This window comes from Podarcis pityusensis, assembly GCF_964106645.2.
Source record: "Podarcis pityusensis genome assembly, chromosome: 3".
NCBI classification, from domain to species: domain Eukaryota; kingdom Metazoa; phylum Chordata; class Lepidosauria; order Squamata; family Lacertidae; genus Podarcis; species Podarcis pityusensis.
This window is the reverse complement of record NC_138026.1, coordinates 101,777,103-101,799,385: the sequence shown is the minus strand read 5'-3', so window position 1 is coordinate 101,799,385 and position 22,283 is coordinate 101,777,103. Positions and strand designations below refer to the sequence as shown.

General features: G+C 43.1%; 1 protein-coding gene across 2 annotated transcripts in view; it reads right to left on the bottom strand.

Moving 5' to 3' along the window:
- The window catches only part of PLEKHH2 (pleckstrin homology, MyTH4 and FERM domain containing H2), a 66,037-nt gene that overhangs the window by 27,519 nt on the left and 16,235 nt on the right, over positions 1 to 22,283 (bottom strand). Inside the window, exons 3-9 of one of the 2 annotated variants that reach the window (XM_080998116.1) lie at positions 20,034 to 20,096; positions 10,925 to 11,074; positions 10,061 to 10,144; positions 8,986 to 9,067; positions 5,601 to 5,783; positions 2,668 to 3,641; positions 139 to 214 (exon numbers count right to left, since the gene is read on the bottom strand). In XM_080998116.1, coding sequence (XP_080854242.1) covers positions 139 to 214; positions 2,668 to 3,641; positions 5,601 to 5,783; positions 8,986 to 9,067; positions 10,061 to 10,144; positions 10,925 to 11,074; positions 20,034 to 20,096 — 1,612 coding nt within the window. Of the gene's footprint in view, positions 1 to 138; positions 215 to 2,667; positions 3,642 to 5,600; positions 5,784 to 8,985; positions 9,068 to 10,060; positions 10,145 to 10,924; positions 11,075 to 20,033; positions 20,097 to 22,283 lie in introns of those variants that run through there. The other variant, XM_080998117.1, reaches the window with a different exon arrangement.

Genomic DNA, 22,283 nt, shown 5'->3' with positions numbered 1-22,283 from the left:
ACTCTTTTGAGAACTTTTATTTCCACAAATAAGCAAGCAAAGGATTTTTATCCTGTTTACTCTGAGGTAAGTCTCACTGAGTTGAAAAAGATGTACCTGTTAAAGATTTCAAACCTCATACAGCTTTGTCACACTTACTTTTATTGAAAGAGTCCATGTTGAAGGCCTCAGAAAAGCGTAAGCCTGACTTGGCTACAGCATAAATTCTGCTTTCCTGATATACAAACAGAGGTTTTTAGAATACATTTTATTAAGCCTTTCCATAACTTTAGGCTGTGTTCACATTACATCTATGGCCCACTGCAACTAAATTCAAATGGGAGCAGAATTAAGATTCTTTTCAACGTTAGGAAACATTTTAACAGCTGATGCCAAAAATTGATAATCTGTTATTTGCATGTTTCTGCTCTAGTTCTCTATTTTTTGCAGCTATTCCTTATAAAATGTATTTCTTTCAGACATTGCTGCATTTTTTTTATTAGCAGCATTTCATGATTTTGATGGTTCAGGCAGTGGCTCGGCTTTTTACATACAGTTACATAGTTATATAGATATTTCTTTTCCTGATAGTGTTTGTATGGTTTTGTCATGGCCTTTGGCTAGTACAGGGGTCTGCAACCTTTAAGACAAAAAGAGCCACTTGGACCCGTTTCCAAAGGAAAAAATACTGGGAGCCGCAAAACTTGTCATTATAAAAATAACTTTTTTGTCACTTTTTTTTATTATTTGTTTGACCCCTCAGAATTATTCCTCCTCATAGAAATAAACGTTAAATTAACAAGTTACCTTTTTGTGTGTGTGTGTTCTTCACTCCCCTTCAAAACAGTGACCAGCGTACATGCCCCCTTTCAAGGCAGTGACCAATGTACATGCCCCTTACAATGTAGCGGGCGGGAAGGTGACGTCGGGACGGTGCGTGACTAACGCACGCACCGCCCCCATGCGACGTCACAGCCAGTACAGCGCCCGCCACAGTGGGGAGTGTCGGGGCGCACAATGCGCCTCCTCCCCTCGTTAGTATCCGCCCCGGAGCCGCGGCAAAGGTGTAAAAGAGCCACATGCGGCTCCAGAGCCACAGGTTGCAGACCCCTGGGCTAGTACAACAAAGCTTATTTTGATTATCAGCAACATGATTTGTTCTTTACTGAAATATTTGTCGCTTGATACCAATTTCTTCATATGGTAATATTTTAATGTTGTTTAATAATTATGGTTGAGCATTAGGATGGTATCTAACTGATTTGTTCAATCTATGTAAAGATTTCCATTTACCCAAGGGAGCTTTCCCACCTCTCCTCTCTCCATATGTGTCCGATGCTGTCCCCACATCTTGGTCTGGAGGGCTGGAGAAACCCCCAGAATGGCACATGGGGGAGAAAGGTCCACTGAGCAAGCAGAAATCCTTGCACAGAATAAGTTGGATACTGCCCATAAGCTCTCTTTAGTAGTCATTTATGTGTTTTCCACTATATATTGCTATCAAAATTCAATTAACCTATAATTTCCTAAGCACCTATTATAGTTCCTGAAGTCAACAGGATGCTTGTTTGTTTAAGTAAATGTGCTTAGGAAAGAAGCTAAATGTGTTTAGAACAGTTGAGATTTTTTTCCAGAGAAATGCATACTTTTAAGATCACCTTCCACCAAACTGCATACATTAGTAACAACTACCTGTACAGTGGTACCTCGGGTTAAGTACTTAATTTGTTCCAGAGGTCTGTTCTTAACCTGAAACTGTTCTTAACCTGAAGCAACACTTTAGCTAATGGGGCCTTCTGCTGCTGCCGCACCGCCGGAGCACGATTTCTGTTCTCATCCTGAAGCAAAGTTCTTAACCTGAAGCACTATTTCTGGGTTAGCGGAGTCTGTAACCTGAAGCGTATGTAACCTGAGGTACCACTGTACTACTCTTTCCCTCAACTCTCCCTATCACTTTCCCTATGTAAGTCACAGCAAACAGCAATATTCTAAGTATTAAAAAGTAACTGAAAGGTAAACACAGGAAATTATAAACTGTGAATATCAGTGGCAGTAAATACATTTCTTTGCATTTCCTACACACGCACTTTGGCCATACTAGATGAGATGGAAAACACTAACTTCCCACTCCCAGCACAACTGCCTGGATTCAAACTTTCCACCCCCAGCCCTTGATTAAATAATAATAAGTAGTAAATTAAAGTTAAAGTGGAAAATCTAGTAAAGGCTCTTCAATCAACTCATCTAATAGTGCTGTCATATTTAACTTAATGTCTTCCTGTTCTACTCCATCCGCCCTCTCTCTTGTCCTGGTTAAATTATATAACATGTTACGAAAAAGAAGGGAAATTATAAAGGGTTTTAAAATACTTTATTGTTAGCCCCACTGAAGTCGGTGACAAATTTCGTGAACTTGTATTGATCCTAGTCGAGCTTCTAATCTGTTCTCATGTATTCTGAAGTATAAACCAAGATTTATTTATTTATTGCATTGAAAAACTAACACTTGTAGCTATTTCATATGTGGTCAATTCTGACTGGAGAGATGACATGTGCTTTCAACGAAGCAACATATGCCCACGTTTAATGTTGATAGCAACATTTAGAGGATAATTTCCCCCCAAAAAAGTGGGAATGTGAACCATATCTGGTTAAATTAACATGCTGGAATATTATGATTTCATTTACCCAAGAGGGGAATCGATGCAGAGGAGGAGTAGGTGGCTTGCTGCTTGTAGTTTTCCTTGCATCATTAGAGTCCAAGGTTTCTGCACACTGAGTCTCACAGGAGTCATAGGTAAACAATTCCTCATTACAACTAATCTCCATCTTCTCCAGAACTTCTGTACTTTCCCCATCCACTTGATCTATGTCTGTTTCCTGAGGCTTAAAAGGACGTATCATGCTTATAGCATTTCTGTTTCTGCCAAACATTTTGTCCGAACATAGAGGAGGCTGGCTGAAATGTTTTTTTGCCAATGCTGCACTTAAAGTAAAGATGCTAGGAGTCCTCAGTTTTGGAGGCGGCAGATTAGATGGAGAATCAAGTTGTCTGCCAGACACAGCGCCTGCTGCCAGGATCAGTGCTGGATGCTTAGGAGCTAGAGCTGGCGTTAGAATTGGACTTGGAGTATTTGCCTCACTGGAAGAGGATGAATAATCTAGCCTGTGGGACTGAAACCTCTTATTCAGTTCATCTGAAAAGCTATCATGATCCTTCTTTTCGCTGAAGGATTCCAAGTTGCTCTTTCCAACTAGATGGTTCTGGTTTTTCCATGGAGACCCTTGTTGCCAAGAATATAGTTTTTTGCATATGTTTCCCTGAGCTTGGAAGCTCTCTTCTTCCAAAAAAGAACTGCTGTCATCTGATGCTGTCAAATACATTTCACTTCCAATTCTGCTATAGCCTGTGCCTTCTTCAGATGTGTGACTTGAAACAGTGGATACGCACCTAGATTTTGATCTTCCTTTGCCTCCTTCTTCCTCATCAGAGCTCCAGTCACTTACTGTAATGCAGGAGTTCTTTGATACATTACTATCTAGGTCTTTTGACTTTACTGCTTGCCTTTGTTCTGGCATACAAGAGCTATGTTGTAGAGGTTTCAGAACTCTATTACTCCCATACATTTGGCCAAGAAGAGATGTTTCCTGGACTTCTTTCTCTGGAAAAACAGTAACAACGACATGTTTGGAAAAACTACTTTTAATGAAGGCAGCAGGTTGTAATTTATAACCAATGTGCCCATCAGCTGAAATGCACCTTTGTTTTCAATCAAGATAATTGTGATATACAGCTTACCGTATAGTTCTGTGTATAAGACGTCCCCTATTTTGGGGGACTCCAAATTAAGAAAACACCCCTCAGCACTACCCATGTATAAGACTAGCCCCAATTTCAAACCTAATTTTTTGGTTAAAAAAAAACCCTAGTCTTATACATGGAAAAATACTGTATACAAATAGTATACAATATTATGTGAAACATTGGCAGCTTCATTCTAAGATATGGTCAGATCTACAAATAAGTGGACCAAATCCCCGTGGACCAGTGGTTCTCAACCTGTGGGTCCCCAAATGTTGTTGGACTACAACTCCCATCATCCCTGAGTTCTGGCCTTGCTAGCTAGGGGTGATGGGAATTGAAGTTCAACAACATCTGGGGACCCACAGGTTGAGAAAGGCTGCTATAGACTGAGATGCTGGTTTTAATGCTCCACTAGCTTTGTCAAAATGACAACTTCCTTCAAACAGAAAACTAGTATAGAAAAAATGGAGAAGGGCAAGGCTAGAATCTTATTTCCAGAGGAGTTAGGGTTTAATTTTGTACGTGGAGGAGCGTTCAAAAATGGCTCTCACCTGAAGGTTGAAAATGTAGAACACAGTGAGTAATTCAAAAGTGAGCCCAAAGAAAGCTCTGTCTGGGGTTTTGCAACTAGCCCAAGTACTTTTTTTTGTCATACAGAGTTTCTTTATACAATCTGGAGGGGATGATAACAACAAAAAGGCGGAGAAATATACCTCCTCTGACCATTCTACTAGTTTCTCCTGTTGTCTGCTGTGACTCTTCTGCACTGCAGCCCTACTATCCAGTCCTTGAACAGCTTTCACTTCCAAGTATACAGAATCAGAAGGAAAGTGTAATAGAAACTATTCTTAACCTACAACCTAAGCTACAAACAGGTCAGAGTACTTCTCCATAAGCTAAGTGACATTTCAAACCTAAAACATTTGCAGCAACATCATTGCACTTGACAAATCCAGAGTAGCACTCCTGCAATGTAAGTGCCAGATGAGTTCATCCTATCCTAAGCTTTCAGTTGCTGGTATTATATAGTTTTGTGATCAGTATGTTAACACATTTGAAAAACAAGAAGGCTATTCCTATTCAAACGCAAGGACCCCAGGTTAACTACTTTGTAGATAAGACTGAAACTGTTCTAATGTTCACACTGAAATTTTTGATAAAACGAACACTGTTGGTCAAGATGGAAAATTAAAATACGCAGCCCTTGTAAAAGATTATATGACATATTACAAAGAACAGAACACGATGACTAAGCTTAAAATTATGAAGTATATTAAGAATAAATTTCTGTGTCAGTTTCTTCCTCAACTTTAATTATATTTTCAAAAGTTTAATGCTCTCAAGACCGGTGGGCATTCCAGCCAGGCAAAACACTCTCGAGTCACAAAGCAGGGCCAGTTGTATGTGTGGCCTGGGAAGAGTTTTAAGGGCCACATAGAGAGGCATGGAGGGCTGCATTTGGCTCCAGGCCTGAGTTTCCCAATCCCTGTTTCAATTCATGGGAAACACCTAGATTGTGTTTTCACTCATGAGTTCTGTAACATGCATGTAGTTTTTAAAAGGGTGGTATTTCTGGCCAAAGTTGGTCAACAGACTTGCTTGTTATGATGCAGGTTGATAACCAGGATTGCCAACACAGCCAACCCATGCCCCAAGCAGAGGCCCCAGAATCTGAGCTTCTTTTAAAAAAGAAGTCTCTATCCCTCCTAGAAATAAAGTTAGAAATAAAATCCCACTGTTATCAATGTAAATTATTTCCAAGTAAATCTGTTTAGGATTGAATTACTGGTCACTTCGAAAATTATGCCCCAAATACCTAGACTGCTATTGCCTTCACTTAGTTCAGCTTGCTTTGATGAGGAGCTGCTTGTATCGTCAGGCTTTGGAACTTGCTGAGGACTTCTTGCTCGGTTCAAGAAGCATCCAAAAGTCAAACTGCTCAGTCGTTGGCCTTCTCCAGGCTTTTGTGCTGAAGGAACAGATTTCTTCCCCTGAAGTTCTGTGCAGCAATAATTCAAACATCAAGATTCAATATATTCTGCTGTTATATACTAAAAGATTTCTTATTTATCTTGAAAGCTGTAAGACCCAAGAATTTTTATATTAGCATCCATATTTACCTGAAATTCTTTCTTTTATATTTCTATTGACTAAAGTGTGGAAAGAAAGAAATCCATCATACAGTGGTACCTCTAGTTACAAACTTAATTAGTTTCGGAGGTCTGTTCTTAACCTGAAACTGTTCTTAACTAGAGGCGTGCTTTTGCTAATGGGGGCCTCTTGCTGCTGCTGCGCCGCCGGCACACAATTTCCATTCTCATCATGGGGCAAAGTTCTCAACTCAAGGTAACTCTTCCAGGTTAGCAGAGTTTGTAACCTGAAGCGTTTGTAACTCGAGGTACCATTGTATGAGCAAAATTTATGGAAGAAGTGGGAAGTGGTGAACAGCTATCATTTATGAGGAATATTTTTTGTTCTTGCTAACCGAGAACAGGAATCTGATTCTCCACACATACAATGAAATTAGTTTTTGGCTCCTGTACCAAGACAACAACACTGGGCTTGTATTAGCCCCCCTTCAGTCAAAAGGCATTCTCCAATTTAGCAGTAAATAACACTGACCCCTTCTGAGGAGGAACCAAAGCTCAGTGGTAGAGCTTTGAATGCAAAAGGTCCAGATTCAATCCCTGGTATCTCTAATTGAAAGAAACAGGTAGTATGTGATCAGAGTTCTGCTACCAATGAGAGTAGAAAGACTAGATTAACGGGACAAATCTGGTATAAAAATTACAAGACCCAGTATAGTGGACGCTCGGGTTGCGAATGTGATCTGTGTGGGAAGCACGTTTGCAACCCACAGTGCCGCGTCTGCACGGGTTGTGATTCAGTGCTTCTGCGCATGCGCAAAGCACGATTTAGCATTTCTGCGCATGCGCAAGCACCGAAACCCGGAAGTAACCTGTTCCGGTACTTCCGTGTTCGGCGCGGTGCACAACCTGAAATCGTGCAACCCGAAGCGTCTGTAACCCGAAGTATGACTGTATATAAAAATGGGGTTGTATTTCTTTTTCTCTCTCTCTCTCTCTCTCTCAATAAAATAAACTGCATCAGTGTAGCTACAGAAACACAAAAAGAAATAATATAAATCTGAAGATGGCACATCGGTAAACTCAGTCTTCCTTAAAAAATATAAATATCAGTCTGTTTTTTCAATTGTCCTTGGAGAGAGTGATAACATTCAACTCCTGAAAAGATACCCTGGTTCTTCTTGTACTTTTCTGGCCCATACGGGTTCATTTTTCTAAGCAGCTGTGTTTGCACTGATGAATTCTTTAGCCAAGATGAACCATAAAATATTTCACTCAAAGACTGTACATGCACTTGTAGGGAAAAAACTGTTTTTCATCAAGGCAAAAAAGCAATTCATCATGACAAAAACAACTGCACAGAAAAAAAACCTTTATTGGCCAGAAAAGCACAAGAAGAACCAGGATATCTCTTCATGAGTTGAATGTTATCACACTCTTCATGAACAACTGAGAAAACAGACTGAATTAAAAAAAGACTAAACAGTTGAAACAGATTTTTGTCTGCTGATGTCCTATCTTCCGATTTATATTATTTGGTTTTGTGTTTCTGTATCTTCATTGATGTATATATAAAGATATATAGATTATTCTAGGTCTTGTAATTGTTTATGCTTTGACTTCTAGGGATCCTCATTGTTATCGCTTTCTAACTTGCTATAAGGCAGCTTTTTATTCCTATACTGGTTTTGCAAATGTATGTTACAACATCTTTTCATTTGGTTTTAAATCAGCAAAACCCTCAATCTGATGACTGTAAGCATTGCTACAGATCAGAAGAGACAAAGACTACATAATTCTGATTTACAAGCTTGCTTTTAAGCATCAGCAACATATTTGTCCTTTCTACTGAGTCTTCACAGTTATCAGTAGAAGAGTATATGCAAGTGGAAGGACTGATACAGCTATTATATATATATATTTAAGCCATTTGAAACTTCCTTTCATAGAAGTGTCTCAAGGCTGATTTAGGAATCATTGCCACCACATCATCATCATCATCATCATCATCATCATCATTTATTTATACCCAGCCCATCTGGCTGGGTTTCCCAAGCCACATAAAAAATTGTGGCTGTGTCTCATGATCATCCAAGCAACTCATTCATATCTGAAAATTCCAACATTACAAAATGTACATATAACAATTTTCTAGATACTTCCTATGCAGAGGGTTAGAATATAAGCAAAGAAACAACATCTGAATGAATCTTAAGTCTAGGTTTTAGAAAATGGCACAAACAAGTGATCTAATTCCACTGTGGCATCTACCTAAAAATGAAATCTAAATGGATAAATAATGCAAAGGAAGCTAGAGGTCCCAACTTCATATTTTCCTATTGTGGGCATGGGAAATATATGTACCAGCTGATTCTCACCAGTAGTGTTGCATGGGTTGCCAACACCCAGGGCAGAGCAGGTATTGCGCCCCCTAGTGTGCTGAAGTGAGTGGGAGCGTCTCTAGTGAAGCTCAGGGCAACGGGCAGAGGAAGCTGGCTGTGGGCAGGATGGAGGTGCTTGCCGTCGCCCAGCCATCAAGGCACCTCCATGCAGCACTGCTGCTGTTGCCAAATGGAGCCACAGAGAAGTGGTGGGACATGCATGCGCACCTCCTCAGGCTGGGGCGCCACCACCACCATCATGTGTCTGGCCATCCACCCGTCTCCCCTGCCATGGACAGGGTGCTTGCAGCCAGCCTGGCACTGCCTAGCTGTGAGTCGAGGCGACCCACTTGTAGCTCGTACCAGTGCAGCAGACCTGGGCTCAAATGGGAGAAAAAAAGTGAGCAAGAATTCCAAGGATCCAGTGTGTGAGTTGCGCATGGACACGTTTCTTCCCCTCTCTCTGCACATGCGGAAGGACTGATTTTGTGAGCGGGAAAGAATACTTCAAGAAAGGGACCTGCAACAGTAGCCAAGGCTCAGAGTTGGGGAAGCATTCCTCATCCAACTTCCACCCATAAAAATTCTGTGCCCGGGGCACAAACATTAGCACAGAATACAACCTGTTATAAATACTTACATACTTAATGTAAAGGCATGCTGGCTAATGTTCTAATAATGAAACGCAGTACATAACACTTAAAGCTGTTTTCAGATAATCTTCCACATCTACCTTGCAATTTAGTCTGCAATATCCTCATCTCTTCAGTTTGGTTTTGATTTAACATGCGAAGGTTCTGATTTTCCACTTCTAGCTGAAAGCATATAGACAGAAGCTCCTTTTCATGAGTAGAAACACTGAAAAACATTGCATCCAGAGAAAAGCCATTTCCCCCTATCTTATATGTATGAATAGTTCAAAATACTGCTTCAGGTAGGTAATATTCAAACCATACTTGTGTATCTTTGCCACATCTGAAAACAATATAATTTAAATGTTTATTAGAATCGCAGTTGTTGATCTCAATGCTTATTTAGTGAAGGAATAGCTCAGTTGGTAGAACATGAGACTCTTAATCTCAGGGTCGTAGGTTGGAACCCCACTTTGGGCAAAGGAATCTTATATTGAAGGTTGGACTAGATGGCCCTTGTGATCCCTTCCAACTCTACAATTCTATGATTCTGTGATTTCAGTTTCTAGGTTCCTATTTCTTCATTTTGAAAAATTCTACATGTTATGGCTGCCATAAATCTTAAGACAGAAAAAGGCACTAAAACCAACCCATTCTCTTCATCATCAACCACCTTAAATCAAAAGTATTTTCTTATTTCTAATGCACAGAAAGGGGGAATCCTAATTATCTTTAAATTCCCATTCTCTGATGCTTTGGAGAAAAGCAGTTACTGCATCTGGGATAGCACATCCTCTTTTCAAGCTGCCTATGTCCCACAGATGATTAACATATGTGTGAATGACCAGAAGGACCAGTAAATACTTTTGCATATCAGTAAAACCCGTGGACTTATTTGGAAAGCTGCTAATAACTCACTTTTTCATTTTTACTAGTGAGTAGATAAGTTGGGAAATGGCAGTTGTGTGCTAAAGGAACATGAATTAGTCCACTAAGATTTTCATCTGTGCATAGTTCTGAGTTGCCATTTTGTTGGCAGAGGTTCAGTGAACATAATAATGTAATATCAGTGAACGTAATAATGAAAAAACTTTAACCATATAATGCCTGCTACATTTTCAAGCATTTTCAAGTGTTTGCTGCTCATCTTTGATACATTTTTCTCACAGCACTCACCTCATGGAGCTTGACAGTCACCCATTCTTTTATCTTGGCAGCTTTTTCTTCTATAATTTTTGCCTCTTGTATTCTTATTTGCTTCTGAAAAAATGACAGACCCAGCTCTTTTGCAACTTGCATTCTGGACCCCAAGAAACATTTTTGTCCACCCAACAATTGGCATTATGCAATTAGAGCAGTATCTGACGCTTACGAAAACAACCAACAACTCTCATCCCCTTACAAAAAGCCACTCTTGTAGAAACAACAAATACCTCCACTAAAAATCCCAATCCTCAACCACAAAAGTGACCCCAGTCTCTCCTCCAGCTAATGGGAAAGCATCAGTTGCCCTTGTACAAGTTTTATAGGGCAGGAACAAGAGATCAGTACATCAACACTATGGCAGATGCTGCTGTGCTGGGACTAGATTGGATCTCAGTGCTATTATGGCAACACATAAATATATGTTGGCAGCCTCAAGTCTGATCTTCTGCGAAGCTGCTTTATGAAGTTCTAAGAATTCCACCCCGCCCCTCAAAAAAGGAACAGTTGCTCCAGGAATCAAAATAATACAGTGTTTGAAGAAAGCAGAAAGTTTGTCCCCAACACAATTTTAAGGGCCCAAACAACTAGAAAAGGTCCCATTCAAAATCTCCTTCTCAGATGCATGCCATGTAATATAGTCATCCACATTTACATTTCTGATCAAAATTTGAGATATGAATAGATATCTTTACAGAATCTGATTACTTTTTCCAACAAGGCTTTCAGTGGAAGAAAATCTAGAAGGTATGGATTCTTTTCCCTACTTTGGTTCTTATCTGTTATACAACAAATTATAAATGTAGGTAACTGAGGGACAGCCATATCATTTCCAACCTGTTCTGCAAGCTGTTCTTCCAAATTATGTATGATGTCATCTTTCTCTTGCACCAGTGTCTCCAGATCTTGACATCTCTTATATAGTCTTGTCTCTGACTCACTGGTTTGGACATTAGCAGCTTTTAGTTTCTCCTCCATAATTTGCACCTAAAAGTTAGAACATAGCACTATATATGAAAACTGTTTACACCACAGAAACAAAAATAAGAAGAGAACCATGTATGCCACCTCGAGCTGCTGGAGGAAGGAGGGTAATTTTGGTAATTCCCCCTTTCCTTTGCAGCCCCCAGGTCTATCTCCCACACAGTTCTGGAGGATACTCTTTCCTTCTGGGACAACTTTTTGGGTAGACACCACGGATTGCAGGAGGAATAAGCAGAAATCTCCTCCCACTACTTCCATCAGCAGGGCAGTTCTGTGAGTAGAGTGCCTCCCAAGAATAGTCTGGATCACCAGTATGTACAACAATGAATGAACACCAGTGTTTTATAATTACTATTAAAAAGTTTAGCAGGGATTATTTAAGGCATGCAATTTATTTTGAACTCATAGAGAAAATGTTTTAACTATTCCTGAAAAAATAGAAAGCAGATTACTTTTAAGACAGAAATTTGTTAAACTGTTTTCTGAGTCAAATTGTCTAGTCCACCAATATTGTTGCCTGCTTGCTCAAGCCATTTGTGAGCTGAGACAAGCATCTGCCATTGCACTGTGCTTAACCAACTACAAAATCCAACAGAGCTGCTTTAGCTGCATGCACATTCCCTCTGCAAAACACCAGCATGTATACACAAACAGTGATGGCCTCTTGCTAGGATTCCCTGGTTGGGGAACAGTGAACCATCACACGTGCTGACAATCTCAACACTCTCTGTTACTACATGAGTTAACCTTCATTTCCAAAATTTGTTTACTATGTGAAATGGGATTAGATCTACTTTGCTTGTCTACTATTTACTGTAAATGGCATTTCCACAGTGGTTTTCATAGAGATTCCTTACAATAAAATTGCACAGCCACCTTGTGCTATTCTATTTAATTTTGTTCCGTTTAATATACGCAGCCTAGTAAGGGAACCACTAGTTCTTCCTGGCCCATTTCCTCAAACATTAACTCCAGAATTTTGAATCAGGGTCCTGTAAGAACCAGTGCAAAAAGTGGAGGAACTCCCATGAATAATCAGAACAGCTGGATTATAAAAACATTATGAGTCTGCTGGATAAGCCCAATTTGTTCTAGCACTCTGTTCTCACAATGACCATCCCCTGCTTTTTACAAACATGACAGTGCTGTTCACAGAACGCTGCAGGCAGGGCATAAAGGTTGAAGTCTTCTGCTAGTATTGCATGCATTCTGCCTCTGAACAGGGGCATTCCACTTAGTTACCCTAGTTTGTTTGTTTATTGCTATGCTACTTTTCATCAATGCAGCTAACATCAAACCCATCAATGCAGCTAACAAAATAAAAAGTTACCATACTGTGATGGGACGATGAGCTGCTTGTGTGTAAAATCCTAGTCCCTCAGAGTTTGGTCAAGTTTGCAAACCTCTGTCTGTAACGGAGCCCCTTAAACATGGCTCCGTCAGTCGCTGGCAGATTCCGACAGTGGTTGCTTTCGGAATCGCTTCCAACATAAAAGCTCCTTAACGGAAACACGTCTTCTGGACTCTCTGCGTGACAGTTTCCGGCGAGGAGTGGGTGTCCCTACAGGAGGTCCTGAAACCTCCCCACTGTTTTCGCTGGAAGTGTCTCTGAGCCATCCCTCCAGCTCCCTTTCCCTCAGCCCAGCTCCTCTCCCCCTACTGGTTCCCTCTTCAGCTGCTGAGTCTCTCCCAACCTGTGTGAGCCCTTTCACTTCCCTTCCTTCCGATGGCAGTTCCCTGACATCCACCTCCCCTCCAGGGCCCCCTTCATCCCCTCTCGCCCCCTCCTCTACGGGCGGTGAGGAGGCAAAACCCCGGAATGAACTTCCTTCATCTTCCGATGTCCCGAACACTTCTCTCCACCTGTTGCGGTTCCTGGTCTCGAAGTACTCCTCCTCCTCAGAGTCCATCTCCCCTTCCCCTTCCGATTCCGAGAATCCTTCCAACTCCTCCTCCTCATCGGTGGTCCCAAAGTATTCCCTCCGGAACCTCTCCACAGGCTGAGGTTTCCTTGGGAACCTTTGATGGAACGTTTCTATCAATACCTCGTCATTGATATCTTCTGCCATTACCCAAGTGTTTTCTGACTCCGGTTCTCCTTCCCACGCTACCAAATACTCCACCTGATCCCCCTTCCATCTGGCGTCGAGGATTTCTGCCACATGGCTGCTGCATTCCCTTTCTTCTATGACCGGTCCCCGAGTGGCCATCCCTTCTCGTCCCCCCTCATACGGTGACAGTAACGACCTGTGAAATACTGGGTGCAGTTTCATGTGGTTGGGTAACCGGAGCCTGAAAGCCACTGGGTTGACCTGTTGAATGACCTCAAAGGGACCCAATCTCCTGGGTCTTAATTTCTTACAACCTCCTTTGAACGGCAACCCTTGGGTTGACAGCCACACCCTATCTCCCACCCTTATGGTTTCACCTTCCCTTCGGTTCTTGTCTGCCTGCCTCTTGTATTCTTCCTTCGCCCTTTCTAAGTTGAGTTGGAGCTGACGATGGATTGCTTCCATTTCTTCTACAAAATGCTCGGCTGCCGGGACACCCCATCTCTCCCCTTCTCCCCCTGGGAAAGCCCTGGGATGACACCCATAATTAGCCAAGAAGGGGCTCATCCCTGTGGACACATTCTCGGCATTGTTGTAGGCAAATTCCGCCAGCGCCAACTTTTCTACCCAGTCATTCTCTCTGTCATTGACATAACACCTCAGGTATTGCTGGAGGACCCCGTTTGCTCTTTCCGCCTGCCCGTTGGTTTCAGGGTGCCGGGCAGTCGAAAAGTTGACCTCCACCTGCAGTAAGCTCATGAGCTTCCTCCAGAACCTGGAAGTAAATTGTTTTCCTCGGTCTGAGACCACCCTCAATGGCACCCCGTGCAACCTAAAAATGTGTTCTACAAATAACTTCGCTGTCTCTTCCGCCGTGACTGCATGCGAGCAGGCTACAAAGTGGCACATCTTTGTTAGTAGGTCTACCACCACCATGATGGCTGTTTTCCCCTTGGACTTCGGCAGATCAGTCATAAAATCTATCGACACTGCCTCCCAAGGTCGTTCTGGGGTTGGTAAGGGTTCTAATAGCCCCGCCGGTGCCCGCCTCTCCCCTTTGGCTCGCTGGCATTGCTCACACCCTCTTACATACTCCCGTACATCTTCCCTCACCTTAGGCCACCAAAATTCCCTGGTGACCAACCACATGGTTTTGTGTTGTCCAAAATGCCCCGCCGTGGGGCTGTCGTGCAACTGCTTGAGTACCCTCCCCCTTAAGTCTCCTTCAGGGATATACAGTGCCCCTTTGTAATACAAAGCTCCATTTCTTTCCTCGAAACCCCCTGGTTCCTCTCCCTCACCCCTAAGACCTCTGAGCTTATTCTGGGCGTATTCATCATTCTCTGTTTCCTCTACCAGTTCTCTTTGTCCCACCAATGCCGCCCCACACACCCAGCGGTCCTCTGGAATGACATGTCTCTCTTCGGGTGCTCCCTCCTCCTCCAAATATTCAGGTTTGCGTGAGAGAGCGTCCGCCCTAATGTTCTCTGGGCCTGGCACGTAACAAATCTCAAAGTTAAATTTGGAGAACTCCTGGGCCCATCTCACTTGCCGTTGGTTGAGCACTCGTGCCGTCCTCCAATACTCTAGGTTCTTGTGGTCAGTGCACACTTGCACCTTATGTTGTGCGCCAATTAGCAGGTGCCTCCATCTCCGGAACGCCTCATGAATGGCTAGTAGTTCTCGGTCATACACCGTGTAGTTCCTCTCGGATTTGTTCAGCTTTCGCGAAAAAAAGGCACACGGTCTCCACTCTGACTCCTCCTTCCCTGGCTGCAGAAGCACCGCCCCAATCGCTCTGTCTGATGCGTCAGTTTCCACTCTCATCGGTTTTTGTAAATCCACATGCAGGAGTTGTTGTTCCGAGGCGAAGGCCCTTTTTAGTTCCTCAAATGCTCGCTCCGCCTCCTCAGTCCAAACGAACTTCTTCTTACTGCTGAGACAGTCCGTAATGGGCGCCGTCAGGTGGGCAAAGTTTCGGATGAACTTACGATAGAAGTTCCCAAATCCTAGGAACCTCTGCACATCCTTCCTTGTTTTGGGTGTTTTCCATTCCAGCACCGCCTGGACCTTGCCGGGATCCATGGCCAATCCCTTGTCTGACAGGCGATACCCCAGGAATTCCACCTCCTTGGTATGAAACTGACACTTCTCCAGTTTCACCCACAGCTGGTTGGCTTGCAGCCTGCTCAACACTTCTCTGACGTCTCTCACATGCTGCTCCTCATTCTCAGAATACACCAACACGTCGTCTAAGAAGGCCACACAATTCTTGTAAAGCAAAGGCCCCAGGACGTGGTTCATAAACGATTGAAAGCACGCGGAGCCTCCTTGTAGGCCGAAGGGCATAACTAAATATTCAAATGCCCCCAAAGGGGTGAACATGGTGGTTTTCCATTCATCCCCCTTCCTTATTCGTATCAGGTTGTACGCCCCCCTTAGGTCCAGTTTAGTAAAAATCTTTCCCTTCCTGACCCTTGTCAAAATGTCGTCAATCCTGGGCATAGGGAAAGCCACTGGTTCTGACACTGCATTTAAGGCCCTGAAGTCACACACAAGCCTCGGCTTGTTCGTGTTTTTTTTATCCACAAAAAACACTGGGCTGCCCCCCACCGCCCTGGACTCTCTGATGAACCCTCTCTTCAGGTTCTTGTCAATGAACTCTCTTAGCTCCTGCATCTCTCTGTCTGACATGGCGTACAGCTTGCCTACAGGGAGCTGTGCCCCAGGGAGTAAATTGATTTGACAGTCAAAGGGTCTATGCGGGGGTAATTGGTCAGCTTCCCTTTCGCTGAAGACGTCGCGGAGATCTGCGTATTGTCGTGGTACCTTCACGTTCTCCGTTACTTCAGTCCCTGCTAGGGTGGCTTGGGCCCCTGCCAAACCCTTTCCCTCTTTGCAGTGTTCTAAGCAATGTGCTGAACCAAAAGAAACCACTCTCTGATGCCAGCCCACCAGCGGATCATGTAACGCTAGCCAGCTCATCCCCAATATAATGGGAGCTCCTCCCAAGGTGGCCACATTAAACGCTATCAGTTCGGTGTGCCTTGCCACCTTCATTATCATTGGGACGGTCTGCAAGCTGACTTCTCCTCCCAACAGCTCCCTGCCATCGATCGTGGTCACCTGCAGGGGGTTGCTTAAAGGGATCGTCTGTATCTGGTGTTCAGCTGCAAACTCTTTGCTCATGAAATTGCAGGAGCTGCCTGAGTCCAACAGCGCCTTTATCTTTAGAGGGTGTCCGTTTGGCAGCTCTAGCGCCACTTCTATCACTAGGGCGGGTTTAGGAGGTTCTGGCGTGGGCACTTTCACTGCTCTTTGGCCTGACTGCTGTGCCCCGACGGTGGCAGCCAGGCGTTGGCTTTTACTTGCTTCGGTATTTCTTCCTCTCTTCCCTCCACAGCTCCTACCATCCCTTGCCATTCCTTCCTCTGGGGGCAGACTCTGGCAAAGTGACCTGGCTGTTGGCAGAGATAGCATTTCCGGGCGCCTTTTCCCTCCTTCTTTCCCCCCTCACTGGGCTTTGAAACTGCGCGCGCGCGCGCTGTTCCGATTTCCATCGGCTCTGCCGGCGGGAAAGTTGGCTCTGGAATGTCTGGAATGCGGAACTCCTTCCAACGTTCCCCCTTCCCTTCCCGCCTCTCCAATGCTCTCGCCTCCTGGCGCGCTCCTATGGTCAGCGCTGATTTGGTCAGCTGGTCCATAGACTCCGCCCTGGGCGCCCGGGAAAGTTCGTCTTTCACAGCCGAAGAAAGCCCTTCTTCAAAAAGCATTTGAATGGGTTCCGCCGATAGATCCCACCCCAATTTATGGATCAACATGGTGAATTCAGTCCAGTACTCACGGACAGATCGGCTCCCCTGTTTGCAAGCCATTAACTGTCTGCGGACCACTCCCTGTTCAATATCGCTGGAAAACATCAGATCCATGGCGCGAAAGAACTTCATCGTGTCCTTTAGGACGTCACTATTCGCTGCCATCAGGGGTCTAACCCAGTCTCTCGCCCCCTTTTCAAGATGCCCAATCACGAAAGCCACTCTTGATTCCTCGTCAGGGAATTCATCAAACTGCAGATTGAGGGCATATTGCATCTCTGTCCGAAAGCCATGATAGTCTTTGGGCTCCCCCCCAAACTTCTGCACCAATCCTGGTACCTTTCTGACGAGCTGGGTGTCTTTCCCCTTTTTGTCTGCATCCTGAGCCCTCCTCTCCTCAAGCCTCGCCGTCTGCAGCGCTAGCTGGACCTCCAACACCCGGTACCTTTCTTCCAGGCTTGGACCCGCTCCAGCTCCTGCTTCTCCGGTTCCGGCTGGGTTGCTCATGATGCCTTCTCCTGCACAAGCTGCTCACGAAGACTGTCGGAATGCTGTGATGGGACGATGAGCTGCTTGTGTGTAAAATCCTAGTCCCTCAGAGTTTGGTCAAGTTTGCAAACCTCTGTCTGTAACGGAGCCCCTTAAACATGGCTCCGTCAGTCGCTGGCAGATTCCGACAGTGGTTGCTTTCGGAATCGCTTCCAACATAAAAGCTCCTTAACGGAAACACGTCTTCTGGACTCTCTGCGTGACAGTTTCCGGCGAGGAGTGGGTGTCCCTACAGGAGGTCCTGAAACCTCCCCACTGTTTTCGCTGGAAGTGTCTCTGAGCCATCCCTCCAGCTCCCTTTCCCTCAGCCCAGCTCCTCTCCCCCTACTGGTTCCCTCTTCAGCTGCTGAGTCTCTCCCAACCTGTGTGAGCCCTTTCACTTCCCTTCCTTCCGATGGCAGTTCCCTGACACATACATTCAAAAGGCAATATAAAACTACATAAAAAAGTAACAGAAGAGAGTAATAGAACAGATTACAGCAATATTCAAAACATCTTCAAAAGCTAAACATCTTCAAAAGTTTAGTTAATAGCCATTGAGAGATCTATTCTCAGTGAATCTGTCTAATTCCCCCTTTAAAGTCATCTAATCCAGTAGCCATCACTACATGCTGTGGCAGCAAATTCCATAAGTTAATGATGCATTGTGTGAAAAACGAATTTCTTTTGTCTGTCATGAATCTACTGCGAATGGATTCACTGGATGACCACAAGTTCTGGTACTGTGAGAGAGGAAGAAAATTATTTCTGTCTACTTTCTCCAAAATATTTAAATAATTCCACAAACTTCTATCAAGTGTCCCCTTAACTGTCCTAAAACTAAAAATTGAAACAGTTCCAAATATTGCACAGAATGTGCTTTAATCCATGGATCATTTTGACTTTTTAAAAATATTTTGTATCTTTGCAACATCTGAGATGGAGTGACCAAACCGATACAACAGACAAGATTCCCAGCACAGATACACATGGATAGTTTATGAAGGTCCTGCTTCTGTAACATGTCTAATATTAATTGCATAAACTATTATATTATGTTTTTGGCAAAATATTTAACAGTGCCCTGGCAACCGTTGCATGGATAATTCAATCAAAGCATTATTTGTGAGATCTTCTCAAATAATAAGTGGGGCGGGGGGAATTACTTAAAAGTAAATTCCATGAAACAAATGAAAGCAGTCCCGCATTTTTTCACTTTCTTGCAAAGAGATGGGGGAAATTGCAGAAAAGGAAGGGGTGAGAGTTTCGCTGGGCAAAAACATTTGCACGCCCCTCTAACCAGTTCTGCTCAAGCCTATTTTGAACTTTTCCCTGACTACTTTATACTATGTGTGGGGATGAATGTTTATAAAAGACAGAATGCAGAAGAGAAGCTAAATGCAAACTACCAATTTATTGAGTTAAAAAGTTTTAGGGCCAACCTTGTAATAATTTGTCAACAAAGACATTTACAGGCACAGAGCATGTCTATTTTAAACAAGAACAATAAATAAATTTAAGCCCCAAAACACCCTTTTCTCCTTTTGTATAAACATAGCTTATAATAGAGCATGTGGTCAAGTGTTGGAAAAGCTGAATATGCCTAACAACTCTGCTAAAGCTAAAAGTCAAGGCTCAGTTATCTATAAATTGCTAGCATATTTGCAGAGGCACTCAGGCTAGGCCATGAAGGCATTACAAGGCAGGCATACCAAGAGGGATTCATGCTGCTCACAGTTGATATTATCTTCCTATTTAAATTCAGCCTCGTCAGGGAAATAAATCTGGAACGATCCTAGCAGTTTCTAATTAAATCTGAAGAACCAAAGCTTCTGTCCATAGCAAATTTGTAATCTCACAAGTTTATGGAACTGTCTCCACTCCTACCTAGGATTTCTTCACACTAGATGCATTTTCTATATAAATATCATGTTCATGTAGGAAATTGTGCACACCATCACATATGATGATCACAAATCTGTTGTTTTGCAATTTGTAGACACAAAGGGCTCTATTTCCAATCAGAGCTTTCTGATGTATTCCTATGGTAAAATACAAATGTATGCCCAAGGCCGACGGCACTGGGAAACTGAAACCCTGGAGAGCTGCTACCAGTCAGTGTTAGCCTGCAGGAACTCCTGAAATAAGGCTGGCACAGGATTCATTGGATTCTCAACTGGCCCTGTTGTGTCAACCTGGGAGCTGGCATAGCAAAAATGCTTTTTCCCCTGCCCCCATTTTTCCACCCTGGCAGGCACGAGTGGTGGGCCTGTAGAGGTACTTATACGGATCTATTAAGCCCCGCTGCTGCCAGCCAAGGATTTTGATTGCCCATTAAAACTTGACTGAATAATGGGTTAAAATATGATTTTAAAATATAAATACAGGTGGTGACCATTTTGCACTCATCTAATTGATGTGTCATCACCAATGCATGAGTTGTTTTCAGCACCGGAAGGGGACCGAACGGGGGGCGGGGTTGCCTGTAAAATAAATTTACATTCGGTTACATTAGGTTAAATTCAGAACATTGTTGCTACTGTACATAATTCTGCATTATGAACATACCTGCTGAAAAGCTTTTTCTGCTTGTCGATCTGCATCAATCACTTGCTTTTCAAGTTGCTGCATCTGTAAAGAGACATTTTAGTAGTAATAAAAATGAAATGCATGCTCCCTTGGTTGCTATCAATGGAAGTATTCTTCTTCATCATAATATATAGCACTTTTTCTGAGGAATCAAAGAGATTCATATACATTAACTTGAGGGTCCATACAACAGTCTTATAAAAGTAGACCAATATTATTGCCATATTGCAGTCAAAGGTGGGTGGACCTAATTGTTAACAGCCTACCTTAGACCACCCAGAGAGTTCATGACTGAGGATCAAATCTATCACTTGGAAGGTTATCAAGGTTAAAAAAATTTAATAGCAACTCCAGGGAAGGTGATTCTCATAAAGCCTAGCATGTGGGGAGGGGAGGTTTAACCCTCCCTAGCTGGGATCCTGAAGAAAATCACCCTCCACACACAGCACTATGACTCTTAGCCTCGGGGGTGAGAAGAACTCCGATTAGGGTCAGTAAAAGCTCCCCCTCCCCCCCGGCTAATGGGAGCATTGCAATGTCACAACAGGATTGATGGATAAAACGTCCCATCCCTATGCACTGTGGTATTGATAAAAATCAGAGGGCTCTGCACCGACTTTTTAAAAAACCCCAATGTGCTTCTGAATTGCATCTTTAGTATCACCTGTAGTTTAGCCTTGACCTAAGCTAAGATTTGAATGAGGTATTTCTTGGTTCATAGTTTGTATCACATAACCCACTATAAATGAGACTAAAGGTAACTCAAAAAAGGTTTACTTCTTAATAGACATAAATATGATTGGGCTGTTAATGACCTTAAAGCCAGCATATCAGCTGATAAGCAAATGGCATGCATGAAACTCAGTGTTGATCTTTTGTATTTGAACCTGTCTCAAGGTAAGTATTTGGACAGTAGCTATTTCAGTTTATCCAACAGCATTCAGACATTATATTCTGCAAGTGCTCGCCACAGTTTAATGAGCCAAAGTGGGCCACAGGATCTTGTGTCCCTGTTCCCCTCATACTAGAATTTCCACCAGCACTTTTACCGTGGGTCACCTGATCATTCCTAAACATGTGGTCCTAAATCCCAGTTCAGAAACCAGCAAAAATTTAGCCATCTAGTCCAGTGCATGTTTGTGACTATGATAAGCAAAAATATACCCAGCTAAATTCATGTCTGGGGCTTAAGATGGAGAAAAGAATAAAACTGAAATCAGCCCCAAGTTGAATTGTTAATGGAGCATGCACTTAGAAAATAGTTCTCAGCTAGTTAATAAATTAATGCCAATACCAAATTGTAGCTTCTTGTAAAGTTGACTGTGTCAAGAAAGTATGTTAAGTAGTTTTGCATGAGTTCACAGTATGGATAAATTGGACGGCTTTCTGGCAGCATCTAAGCTTTGATCTTGTAACTTGGACATTTACTTGAACACTCTCAGTTTCATGCAGTGCACAAGGTGCTCTAACTGTATGCTCAAAAGCAGATATTTTAGCTGTCAGCATAGAAACTGGCTAATGTTTCAAGTTGGGTATTTTTTTTCTGACAAAACTACCAGGAAGAGGAATTGTTGCAAGCTCTAAGAAGGATGTTCAGGTGTTTTATTACAGACTGTCCTTAACTACTGCCACCCAATGTAATAACAACATTTTAAAATTGGGTGGAGAACCACCAGTCCACAGGTTGATTCTGGCTCATAGTCCATTCCTGTCTGGCCTCATGGCTTCTGCTTCTCGGCCTCATTCCTCACTATTTCCATGCTGGGAACACGGAAGCCTCTTTCTCCCCACCTCGCACAGAAGCCAAATGAGCTGCTGGAATAGGTACAGAAATAATAATAATAATAATAATAATAATAATAATAATAATTTATACCCCGCCTATCTGGCTGGGTTTCCCCAGCCACTCTGGGCGGCTTCCAAGAAAACACTAAAATACAATCTGTCCCTCCTCTAGTACCCCTGGAGTGGTGTGAGCAGGGAGGAAGATAAGGCTCTCTTTCTCTGCCTAGAATGGAAGCTGAAAAGAGAGAGAGAGAAAGGGGTGGCAAAAAGAGTGAAATGAATGGTCCACCCATTTTTTGCTTCAGCCCCAGCCAATGCCAGTATGTTGCCCTTAAGAGATTACCCTGAGGGAACATCCTTTACATTAAGAAAGGTTCCCTATCTGCTTTAAAACTTAAATCCACATGGCTTGCTCAGCTCACTTTTTCCTGGGTTGGTGGCCAC